Here is a 13,120-nt window from a genome sequence, read left to right as displayed (position 1 = left end):
GCCTGATCCATGGAAGTCATTCCATGGATTTAACTTCTATTCTTCTGTACAGTGGAAGGGGAAGAGTCACCTGGCATGCAGGATAAAGAAAGGGATGCAAAAGGTTAAATGTTCGCTTAAAACCTTCAGCCAGGGCTTCCCTGGTGGCGCAGTGGTTGAGAGTCTGCCTGCCGATGCAGGGGACATGGGTTTGTGACCCGGTCCAGGAGGATCCCACATGCCGCGCAGCGGCTGGGCCTGTGAGCCATGGGCGCTGAGCCTGCGCGTCCGGAGCCTGTGCTCCGCAGCGGGAGAGGCCACAACAGTGAGAGGCCCTCATACCGAAAAAAAAAAAAAAAACCCTTCAGCCAGTCCTCCTGTTTTCAACCCCGTCTTCTATGGTTGCCTTCACAGGGAACTGTTACCTCCAATTCCAGAGAGTTTCTGGAGAATACATAGCAGGAATGGCCTTATTTCTTGAGATCAACTTCTCATCCATTTTCTTACCCAAAGGCTGGAGTTGTAGCTTTCTCTTGGCTAAAAGCATCTATCTACATTCCTTTTTCCAAAATGTCAATTTTTCTTCTTTGCTATTAACTTCTCACCTGCTGTCTTAGTCCTCGTAGATTTAAGCCTTCTGAAAAACCTCTGATTTTTTTTTAGTGGAATTACTGATGATTTAGTAGAATTTCATGGGGAAGGGGTGGGGCAAAGATAAAAGTCTGTAAGTGGTCAGTAGACCAATGAAGTCATTTCTTAAAGATTTGTAGGTGCTTGTGAACAAAGAGCATGTTTCCATATGTATTAAAAATACTCAAAGGCTTCTATAGCTTCTGACCTCCAGTACTCTTTTCCAAATACTGTCTTTCTGTCTCTAGAGAAAATGAAAATGATAAACACACTCAAGAGCAGACGTGGGGGTAACTGGAATGCTTATAGATAAATAGAAATTGGAGTGTGCGTGAGCACGTGCACACGTGTTTCAGGGATTCTCATCAGGAGGAAGGAGAATGAGGGACAGACTTAGGGACACTGGCTTCCAAGAAGCAGTCACTAACTCAAGGAGCCTTTGTGTAGGAGAAGCCTGTTGGTGGACCATACATCCCGCTTCCAAGCAGAGGTCTGAGGGAGAAAAGGTTCGAATTGGTGATGACCTCATCCTTGTCAGCGTATCCTCCGAAAGATACCTTGTAAGTACCTCCTAACACAAGCATCTTTCATTTCCAGAGTAGTTTCTTTTAGGAATGGATGGCCAGGGAGAACAGAACCACATTAGATTGAGTAAGATAAGATACCTCTACACAGTATACTTGAGAGGGGATTAAATTCTCTCTCCTGCCAGATTATCATGGGGCCTGGAATGTAACTGTTAGTTATTTTTTTAGATTAAAGTACTGTTCCCAGCAAAGTCGGCTTCAATGCCCCCAGGCTCTTCTTTAGAAAGCCAACTATTAACACATTAGTTACCATTACTCTCAGTTTATCACATTGTTTAGCTCTTGTCCAATGAAGAACAAGCCAGAAAGGGTTGGATATAAAAACATGAACTTATGTTTGGAGGGAGAAAGAGAATTGTACATGTTTCAGTATGTGGGATGTCACAGTGGTTAGAAGAGGCAGGTGAGATTTTGCACCTGGGGATGGTACTAGGCAAGCATCGTTGAAGTCAAGCCCTTAGCGGGTGGAGGTGGGGCAATTCCTTGCAGATCAGAGAAATGTCAGAGATAAATTTTTAAGCTTCTCAGCGCCAATCCCACCAGCAGATTTTACTTTGCCTAGACCAAAGGCTGGAGTAAGTTTTCCCGCTTGTGAGTTCCCTTCTCCTACCAAGAATAGACATTTTATAACTTCCTGTTGAATCAGGGATCCAGCTGAGGGGATGAAGTCTTGTCTGCCACCTCTGTAGCTGAATATTTCCTCTTCCCTGAATAAAGTGTCCCACTTGGAAGCTGCTTCTAGATTGGGTGGAACAATCTCCCACAGGCTACGTAGAAAAAGCCCGATGACAGTAAGGCTGTTTAATTCAATCCTTGAAATTCTAGGTGAGCTGCTTCTGTCAGGACTGGCCTGGTGATTTAAAGGATGTCTCATTTCTGTTTCTGCTGCAGCATCTCTCAATATCAAATGGTAACATACAAGTGGATGCCTCCTTTATGCAAACACTCTGGAATGTACATCCTACGTGCTCAGGAAGTAGCATTGAAGAAGGTGTGCTTCTTTGTGTGCATTCAGCCCTCAGCCTGCCTGTTTGTCTTGTGCTATGTATATTGACATTTTCTGCGACTTCACAGCTCCTGCCTGAATGTCTCGGTACACAGCGTGATTTTGGTTCACCTGAATTCCTTTCTCTGATGTTAGTGTGGATGATTTTCTGTCCTGATTTCTGATTACATGAGCACTCCTGACATGATTTTTCAATCCTTTCGAGTTCACTATTGTTTTGGCACTGTGTGTATTCAGGACCTTGGAGACGTACCTTCCCTCTCCCACCGACTTTTCATTTTTATTTATGGTTATAAGTATACAGACCTTAGCAGGTTCAGTTTTAGAAGACATTATTTGCCAAGAAGGTGACTTTTTAAAATATTTCTCCCCAGTGCATCTCTCCATACAGGTGGGAGAAGGACTTTATAATAAAAGGATATTTGGCCATTTGTTTTTACTTGTATTTATGGAAGGCCATTTAAAAACAACAAATGGTATTTTCTCCATATTTTCTCATTCTCTTAGAAGTAAGATCATCAAAGTTTGTTCAACATATCCTATTTCTTGGAGCCAGGCAAAGTCAATACACCTTTCAAGTTGTATAATAAATACACTGGCCTTACCTTACTCATGGGTAATATCACAGCTGAGCACAATAATCAAATGTCAATGACCTAAGGGTTATCACATCACATTCTAGCACTTTATAGCAAGATTAGGATTTTTAAAAATACTCATATCACAGACTTTAACCCTGTTTTAAATCTTGAGCCTAGTAGTTTCAAACTTGGATTCCTCTCTGTTTCACAATGTTGGAAAATAGAGGGAAAACTGAGAGTTGTCAAGGTGATACCCCAGTTTCAGGAGGCATCATAGCTAAATTGAATAATCAGGAAACAACAAATTTGTAACTCTTTTGGCAACTGATGGAAGACCTTTCAAAAGCAGGATATGTTTTTAGCTCTCTTCTTTCACACCAGAATTCACCCACCGCTCTAAATCTACTGTCATTCATTCCCTTTCTATCAGGAATCAAGGAACTGGGTTCAAAAATCTTCCCCAAGGAAGTTTTGACGGAATCTTCTCCATGTTCATTTTTTTCATTTCCACTATAGGAATAAAATTATTGCCCAGTCCCAAAAGAGGGCTTGTGGAGATTAATTAATTGCAAATCACTTCACAACAATGCTTTTAGAAGTATTGAGTGCCCTTGTGATAGAGCCTGGGTAGCTGATCACTTGAGTCATCCGACTGCAAAATGCTCTCTCAGCATCCACTGATGAGAAACCCACTTCAGCCCTTGAGAGAGTGAGTGATCTTTCTTATGACCCTCCTTTCCTGATTATTGCCCTGGTATGTTTCAACTAAGAAATGCTATGATGCTTCAGCATTTGGCAGTTTCCTCTGTGGAGTAGGATATTGATTGGAGGAGCCTGAGGACTGTAAATGGTGGGCTCCAAAGGGAGCATGGCCTCACCATCCTGAGACAATGGAGAGTTTAATTGAGTAGCATTGACATATAGACACTACCAATTGTAAAATAGCTAGATAGTGGGAAGCAGCCGCATAGCACAGGGAGATCAGCTTGGGGCTTTGTGACCACCTAGAGGGGTGGGATAGGGAGGGTGGGAGGGAGACGCAAGAGGGAGGGCATAGGGATATTTGTATACGTATAGCTGATTCACTTTGTTATACAGCAGAAGCTAACACAACATTGTAAAGCAATTATACTCCAATAAAAATGTTTTAAAAAAATATGATCATGGAAGGGGTTAATTTTCTAAACAAATTGGCTGTTAGCAATTCCCCTACAGTATATCATGAATTATTTTAATGCAAAAAAGTATGCAGTTGCAAATATTAGTACAATAAGAGAGAGGAAAATGATAAAATGACTTCTAAATATTTGAGGGAAGTTTAAAAAGAACTTGCCTCGCCTGGATGAAGAAAAATGAACCAGGGAATATCAGACTGTCCCTGTATAAAATGCATTGATGACACCCTTTTCTACTCTGGCATGACTTTTCCTTCTTGCTGTTTTGCTCCAACACCCCCAAATAGTTTGACAGCCCCTAAAGTGATCTAATTATGTGATTTTCTCAAAATCCTGATACAGACATTGAACATATTAAGTCCATTTGTCTCCTGAGAACTGACTAGCTGGGAGAATTTTTTAATTCAAAGGGATAATGAATTTCATTTCTTCATGCAAGGTAAAGCTCAGACTGGGGCCCCTCTCCTGTTACTGTGTTATTTAAATAGAGGCTCACAGTTTATTTGAAGACTAACTGGTCATCGAGTCCTTGAAGTTCATTGTTTCCTATCCATCTCTGAACTCCATGGCTATTGAGATTCCTTTCCTTATTCTGAAAGCTAAGGACTCCTTGATAGCTGCCTCTGTGCTTGTCCACTCAGAGATACTGGAATGTCATTCTGCCTTCTCCTTGGTGCTGTAGAAATAGTGTCCTGGTTTGATCTGTGTTTATTTAACGCGTTGGAAAAGTAGCTCCTCCTAAGAGAGCTCGGAATACCAGTTTGCTTCCCCCTTCCCAGCACCTTCTTTCTTTCTCATGGCTGCAATTTGATTTGGAATTTGCCACAAAGTATACACATCCAGATTGTAACAGTTTATCCAGAAACTTGGTGTTGGATGTATTTATATCGTAAACAACTGGAAAATCCTTATCCTCCTAAGAGTAGCAGCTTAAATTTCCTTTTGGCCTTGTGTGTGTGTGTATTTTTAAATGTTGCATTATTTTTATTGAGGCATAATTGATATACAACATTATATTAGTTACAGGTGACCTTTTGGCTTTTAATGATATGAATTGACACATTGTTTTCACCCTCCCTTTTGATATTGGACTTGCTCATCTCTGAAACCCTATTTAAACCCTGTCTAAACTTTCAATGTTAGAATTGTTTTGACTTTCTTGTCTTTTCTACCTGAAGTCGTTGAATCTGTCATTTCCCAAATGCTTTTCTCTTGGTGTTTTCCATACTGACTCAGATATGCATGAATTTACCCTTTTTAAATACAGTGTTCTCATTATTCAACTTCCTGTAAGCTCATGGTAGGATATCATTCTCTTATAGGATACCTACTTGGTGGGCATGTAGTACGTCTTTTCCATGGTCACGATGAGTGTTTGACAATACCATCTACAGACCAGAATGATTCCCAGCACAGGTAAGCCAATAGCTTCATCCTTCTCTTGTCTCCTGTCTCCGGTGACTCAGACTAAAGAGTTTGCTTTTGGATGTGGAGACAGATGAATTCTATTAAGTGTTAGTTAATTGACGAACTTCCCTCCAGTCATGGGCTGCAGTTATAAAACAGAAAAGGCAGTATGCTTGAGTGTGCTCACAGGAATAGCTATATGCACATGCTCCTTCTTAGGCAAGCAATTCTATGGTGCTTTTCAATCCCTTTGTTTTCTGTGGTTGCTTCCAAATCTAAGGAGTTTCTGGTAGCATTAATTGTAGACTGAAGAACCCATTTTTGTGATGGAAATCAGGATAGTCACTCTAGTGAGTCTGTGCACTTACATAAATTATTCACCAGGCTCTTCAAAGGCAGATTATCTCTATTACTCCCCCTTTTATGTACTATGAAGGTGAAGTTCAGTGATTTCATTCTGCTTATCATCAAACAGGACTGGAGAAGCCAAATGTCAATATCCAACCAGAGCTGGATTAGCAGGGGATGGTGCCAGGGGCAGCATGTAGAGCGTACTGCTGAGGATGATGCTTTCTTTAGATCTCTGGTTATCTACTCAAAGGATGCTTTTCCAAAATTCAAAATCAGGAGATGGAAGATATTAATCTAGGTCTTAAATTCACACTGAAGCATCCTTTAGTACTCTGTTTATATAGAGAGGAACAGAGTATAAAAAGCTTGGTCTCTGTAACTATGGAACTCTGATATATTTTAAAAAATCAAATCTCAGATGTAAATTAGACTGAACTTAGGGCAGCAACAAGTCTGATCTCCCAGATCGCTCATAATACATTCTTTGTTTTTGCATGATGCCTACGGGAACCTCATTAACTGCATTTCTTTTACTTCGTTAGAAACACATGATCACATTCACACAGCTTAGAAATCATCTAAGTCAGGCTCCTGCCAAAGGTCACACACTGGATGATTTCAGATGGGAGCCTGAGACCCAGAGATGCTGAGTCTCCAGCCAGGGCTCCTTCCTTATTTTATGTTCTAAAGGACCCCCAGGAGCAATGTGCTTGAGTGTGTTACTGGGCATCTTAGAAACTATCCATTGGCAATGTATATCCTTTATTGTTCTCAACCTCTTTCTAATTGCTCTGCCCTCTGTGTATCCCTTCATGGGAACCAGATGTGACCCAGAATGGTGTCTAGCCTTCCTGGCACTAGTCCAGTGGCTGGCAGTTAACTCTGAGTAGAAAAGTTAGGCTGACCTGATTTCCCTTGGAATTAAGGATTCCCTACACTAAATAATGTCATGTGATCCCACTCAGTTGCGATTTCCTTTTTCTTTAAAAAATTATTTATTTATTTATTTAAAAAATATTTATTTATTTATTTGCTTTTGGCTGTGTTGGGTCTTTGTTGCTGTGCACAGGCTTTCTCTAGTTGCAGCGAGTGGGGGCTACTCTGTCGCAGTGCTCAGGCTTCTCATTGTGGTGGCGTCTCTTGTTGCAGTGCGCAGGCTCTAGGGGCACGGGCTTCAGTAGTTGTGACACGCAGGCTCAGTAGGTGTGGCACACGGGGTTAGTTGCTCTGCGGCATGTGGGATCTTCCCGGACCAGGGATCGAACCCATGTCCCCTGCATTGGCAGGCGGATTCTTAACCATTGCGCCACCAGGGAAGCCCTCCTTTTTTTTTAAACAGTGAAATTATGCAGTAGCCCACGTACTGTCTCTTTAATATCTTATCCTGCTGCAGTAAGGCAAAAGCTTGCAGGTGGAAACAGGACTGAAATTTTGTTAGTGAGTTTGGCAGAGTTGGCTACATCTAAGATGGCACACGTCAAAACTCACTAGTTCTCTCTTCCCTTTCCTATTCTTTTTTTAAGGAAAGGAATTTGGAAACAATTAAAATGATAACATTTGCATGGCCCTTTACCCCTCCCACACACACACATGCACCTGTCATTAAATTTAGAACCAAATTAGAAGCATCTGGGTGGAAACAATGCTACTTGGAGAAGCTTGTCATTTGGTGGCACTCCTGTTGAGTGGTTCAAAAAGATCCTGACCCAAAAGAAAGGCTGGACAAGTATTTGAAAGAAGGTGCTGGGGAGAGTGAAACAGATAGAGAGGAATTCCCAGAATGGGCCCCCTGAGGCAGGCATGCATGCCATCATTGAGTTAAGAGCAAAGGTGGCCTTCCTTTGGCTGAGGATTTCACGTGATCTAATTTGTATTTGGGGGAAAAAAAGAACTCGACAGATAAAAATAAAAAGGCTATTCCTTTCCTTTGTAAGGAAAAATAAAAAGACTATTCCTATGAAGGAGTTGAGACTGGGGTGAGTGAGCAGTGGCTCCTTATACTGGAACTCGGATCTTTGTAGCAACTGGTCTCTCATTCAACACAGGATGCTTTGGCATTATTTGCTGTCTAGGTGAGGTGAGTGATAAGCCTCATCATTGTCATGTGTCATCAGGTAAATCCTCAGAACTGGCCAGGATAGCCAGGAATACCGAAATTTGGGAGAGCACAAAGGAATAGGAAATCAAGAATACACGAAAACGGTGCCCAGAGTCAGGAAGGCATGCAAGTGATTCCACTGTAATGGGGCTGACTTTCCAGAGGAAATCATTCCTTGTAAAGCCTGAGAGCAGCCAGGCTGGGTAGAGAGGCTGACCGTCCCAGGGGGCAAAGCCAAAAGAATCATCTAACATTCTGAGATCTGATCCTTGTCTCTGCCTCAGGCTTGTCAAGCATCCTGGAATAAGTCACTTAACTTACTGAAGCTAAGGCTAAGCTGTCAGCCAAGCTTTCAGAGCACCTCAGCTCCCCACCCACTCACCTCCTCTCCTTGGGTAATTGTTTTAGAGAGAGCGGGGGCAGGTTGTTTCAACCTCTGTAACCTTGCGAGATTCAGTGGAGCCAACCACCCACATTTCCTAGGTGGGAAGGACTAACCTTCTAGAATTCTTTAAATGTCAGAGGGAGAGAGTTCTCAAGTCATGTGACCTCGGGTGATCTGCTCCACCGTTTCCACCTGAGAGACCCTTTTGCTCTCATTGAGGATGGAGAAGCATCAGTGAACATCTCAACAAATTTTCCTGCAGGGCTAGGTCAGTACAGCCTCATTACTATTCTGGACCTGGCACAGAGACACCTGGAGTGTTGAAGCTCTGCAGTAGCATAGGATTTCTTTCTTAATATTTATTACATATTTCCTGATAGTACATACATTTGAAAAAGGTTTAGAATGTCTTCTATAATCCCACCACCAAAAGGTAACCACTGTTAATGGAGTGTTTTATTGGATTTCTGTGCCAGGTAATGTCGCTTTTGATGCACATTTATAAACATCTATATTTAAACAAAATTTGGAAAAATCAACAATACATAGTATTTAGTACACCCACGAACATCTTTGTGCACATTCATTATTTTATTTTATTTATTTATTTATTTTTAATTTATTTACTTATTTATTTTTGGCCGCATTGGGCCTTTGTTGCTGCATGCAGGCTTTCTCTAGTTACGGTGAGCAGGGGCCACTCTTTGTTGCAGTGCGCGGGCTTCTCATTGCGGTGGCCTCTCTTGTTGCGGAGCACAGGCTCCAGACGCGCAGGCTCAGTAGTTGTGGCTCACGGGCCTAGTTGCTCCGCGGCATGTGGGACCTTCCCGGACCAGGGCTCGAACCCGTGTCCCCTGCATCAGCAGGCAGATTCTCAACCACTGCGCCACCAGGGAAGCCCACATTCATTATTTTAAAAAAAACCATTAAATGCTCACAACCATTCTCTGACTTAAGTACCCTTATTAAGCTCATTTTACAGGTGAGGAAACTGATGCACAGAGATTGGAAGGGACTTGACAAGGTCACACAGCTAATAGATTCAAATTCAGGTCTGCCTGACTCCCAAGCCCATATTTTTAACCAACTCACAGTTATAACACTTCTTGGGAGAAGGAAATAATTACCACACATTTCCTCTTCCCCTCTATTGATTACCTGTTGTCTTAAAATTTAGATCAAGATTCTTCTGGAGTTTGAGTAATTCGATTGTGATATATACAAACCCTCTATAGTAGAGGTAGCATTTTAAATTAGTGAAATTAAATGCAATTAAATGATCAGTGTTGATCCAAGGTCACAAGATTCTCAGAAAGTATCTGGATTCAGTATACCAGGCAATCCAGGGACCACTATCATGAGACATACCTTTAAACTAAGGAAGTTCATTTAATTCCTCATAATCTGTGATATAGATGGGTTGGTCCCAATTGTATGGATTAAAAATCAGACTTTGATGATCATCAGATAAACATCAGACAAACCCAATTCATGGGACATGTTACAGAATGCCTGACCCGTACTCCTCAAAACTAGCAAAGTCCTGAAAAACAAGGAAAGACTAAGAAACTCTAACAGACCAAAGGAAATAGGGAAAACATAACAACTAAATGCAATGCGACCTCCAGGATGGGATCCTGGAACAGGAAAATAATTAATAGAAAAACTGATGAAATCCAAATAAAGTCTTGAGTTTAGTTAGTAATAATGTGCCACTGTTGGTTTCTTAGTTCTGACAACTGTACCATAGTAATGTAAGATGATAACCGTAGGGGAAACTGAGTGAGACTATACGGAAGCTCTCTGGACTATCTTTGCAACTTTTTTTTTATAAACCTAGAGTTATTCCAAAATAAACATTTTAGTTAAAAACACATTAAAAGATGATTGTTAATGCAGGAAGGGAGACAACAGCAACTGAGAATAGAGCTTGGTGCCCAGCTTCCTAGAACAACGGAAATGAATTCACACTGTACTACGTATATGTTTTACAAGTACAAATACATTTTCTAAAGATGTGAAACTGCATCAGCGAGCTGAACGAGAAAGAATTGGAGCATTTGGTATCTCGTCTGATGATGTGACTGGGCTGTTTTGACTCCTGATGTGGAAATAGAGACAGTCCTTTTCCACTGTACACCTGAAGGTCCATGAATGTCCATGATGAGTATGTGGCTAGCAGTTCCCTCCCCTTTAGCACCCTTTTTCCCTTATAAGAGAGACTAGGAAGTAGTGCCTTCCTTTGACTCTTGCTTCTCCTTTTGCTGACTCTGTGAGGGCTTCGAAATACAGCGGGTTCTGAGCAGCCTCTGCAGGGAGCTGTTCCCTGCCCGGTGCTGATCAGCATCCCGCACAGAGGGGCTAATCTCCAACTCTGCTCACAGGAGGATATACTACGAAACTGGGGGAGCTGGCACGAGAGCCAGATCTCTGTGGAGAGTGGAACCCCTTCGGATAAGGTAATGGAGTGTCAGGGGGGTATTCTTTTCAAGGATTTTCTTTTCCAAGACAGTCCATTGTCTTAAATGTTTCAATTGTTCCATATCACCTGGCTCGAGGTGAGAGGAGGGTCAGTGTTGCCATTTTTGGTTTTCCCTCTCTGCCTTTCCCTCTAGCTCTCTGCTCAGTCTCTCCCTGAACACTTGTTCAAAGTAAAATCTCTCTAATGGAGGGGGACGCTATATGCCCCCCAGGGGGTCCTCAAGATAATCCACTGGAGATCAGGAGAAAACATTAGAACTTCTCTCACACATACACATGCAGGTACATTCAAATTTTTTACTGAGAAACTCTGGAGGTGACTGGTTGAAAGAATCCTGGTTAGCTTGTAGTTGTTAGCTGGCTTGTGGTATTTATATTCTCTTTCAAGCCTGTTGAAATTCTTATAGTATCATACTCTTTTTTTCAGGGTATTAGGGCTTGGTTCTTATTTAAAGGACTTTTTAAAAAATCAAAATAAGTATATATATATATATATATATATATATATATATATATATATATATATATATATATATATAGTTCCAGGTATGGTTCTTTGTTTATTTCCCCAGAGTCTTAAATATGAAGAATTTAAGCCTTTTATCAATGTTATTTGGATTCTTTGGGGCTCCAAAGAATTAGATCAGGAGGAGGGTCATTTTAAAAGCTGATATGTGTATTCCTGAAACATTTTGTTCTAACTGAAAAGATAAATTAGATACAGATTATTCGGTGAATAATTCCTACCCTAACACTTAACATGACTTTTGTTGAATGCCAGCCTTTTGATGTAGGACCATGGAACTTTGTACCTCTTGATCCCCTTTACTCACTTCTCCTACCTCCCCAACCTGCCTCCTCTCACTACTGCCAGTCTATTCTCTGTATCTATGAAATTTATGTTGTTTTGTTTGCTCATTTGTTTTTCAGATTCCACATATGAGTGAAATCATATGGTATTTGTCTTAGTCTGATTTATTTCACTTAGGATAATACCCTCAAGGTCCATCCATGTTGTCACAAATGGCACAATTTCATTCTTTTTTATGGCTGAATAGTATTCCATTGTATATGTGTATACGGCACATTTTCTTTATTGATGGACAGTTAGGTTACTTCCATATCTTGGCTATTGTAAGTAATGCTGCAGTGAACATAGAGGTGTGTATCTCTTTTCAAATTAGTGGTGGTATAAAATGCTTGAATTGAGATGGCACATTTGGAAATGCTTCACTTTCCCAGAAATAAGTTTCTCTAAAAAGGCAAGCTTCCCTTTTTTTTCCTTCTTTTTTTGTGGTTTTGGCATCAAGACAATTCAGTGGAGTGAAGGAAAAATTGGAAGCTTGGGAATTCCAGTTACATTAAACCACTGACCTGCCCCCAGGACCATGTTCCTTGTTGGTGATCTTAAGAGAGTTCATTAGAGAACACCATGCTGAGTTGTGGGCAGGCATGCAATCCTAGAGCAAGCCAGGAGTCAGGGGATGAACCCCAGAAGGCATGTGTGAAAAAGCACAGGATAAATATTGAAAAAGACTTATTTTTGTGTAAATGCAATTTCTTGTCTGTTTCATCTGCCCAGTTGGAGTGGCAGTAACATCAGATGGGGCCAGGCTTTCCGACTTCGGCATCTCACCACAGGCCACTACCTGGCCTTGACAGAGGACCAAGGCCTTATACTGCAAGACCGGGGAAAATCAGACACCAAGTCCACAGCCTTCTCTTTCCGAGCATCAAAGGTGAGGTGGACTTCAACCTTGTTCTCAAAGTGAAAGCTCTGAAACCTCCAGGTAGGATGGTGACTGAAAAAAAAGTAGGCTGGAACAAAATGGAATTGGAAGTTAGACCTATGATAAACACTTTGTTCTCTTTTGAATTGAGTTCATAGAGGAATGATTACCTTGGTTGAAGGTTGAAGTCTTAGGAGGGGAAAATCTTTAAAGGAAAGTAGAAAGCCCTAGAAAACAAAAATGTTCGCAGGAAGGGACAGTGTTGCTCAGAGGCTAATGGAAAATATTGTTGTTGTTAAATATGTTCTGAATTGTTTTAAATACTTTTAAGTCATATGCTTCACTCCCATAAAGCAAGGGTAACATGGAGGCATAAGTTTCAGTGCTACATTTATTTAAATCAAGGAAGTGATTTCTTTCAGAAAGATGCAGAGAAGGTCTAATTCTGGACATGACATCGTCTTGCAGTTATTTATATTATACAGAGTTACTAGTTCCTTTTCCTAGGTCATCTGTTCTCTCCAGATCTCTTAGCTCTGGCCTGTCCATCCCCAGCCTTCTTTAAGAGTGGATTCTGTGGTCACTATATTAACCCCAAACATGTAGTTTCGCCACTTGGTGTGTGGAGAGACAAATATTTTTTTAAACCTCTATCTTTAACGGTCAGCCAGGTTTTGACTCTGCATAACTCAGAGCTGGATCTAGTTGGA

At 41.2% G+C, this 13,120-nt stretch overlaps 1 protein-coding gene across 1 annotated transcript in view; it reads left to right on the top strand.

The window, feature by feature from the left end:
- The window catches only part of RYR3 (ryanodine receptor 3), a 371,986-nt gene that overhangs the window by 71,326 nt on the left and 287,540 nt on the right, over positions 1-13,120 (top strand). Inside the window, exons 6-10 of the mRNA XM_060096078.1 lie at positions 1,057-1,169; positions 2,088-2,187; positions 5,281-5,374; positions 10,584-10,658; positions 12,263-12,419. Of these exons, the coding sequence (XP_059952061.1) occupies positions 1,057-1,169; positions 2,088-2,187; positions 5,281-5,374; positions 10,584-10,658; positions 12,263-12,419 (539 nt within the window). The remainder of the gene's footprint in view (positions 1-1,056; positions 1,170-2,087; positions 2,188-5,280; positions 5,375-10,583; positions 10,659-12,262; positions 12,420-13,120) is intronic.

The sequence above is a fragment of the Mesoplodon densirostris genome, chromosome 4 (assembly GCF_025265405.1).
Source record: "Mesoplodon densirostris isolate mMesDen1 chromosome 4, mMesDen1 primary haplotype, whole genome shotgun sequence".
Lineage (NCBI taxonomy): Eukaryota > Metazoa > Chordata > Mammalia > Artiodactyla > Ziphiidae > Mesoplodon > Mesoplodon densirostris.
The sequence above is the reverse complement of the archived record's forward strand: the minus strand, read 5'-3'. Positions and strand labels throughout refer to the sequence as shown.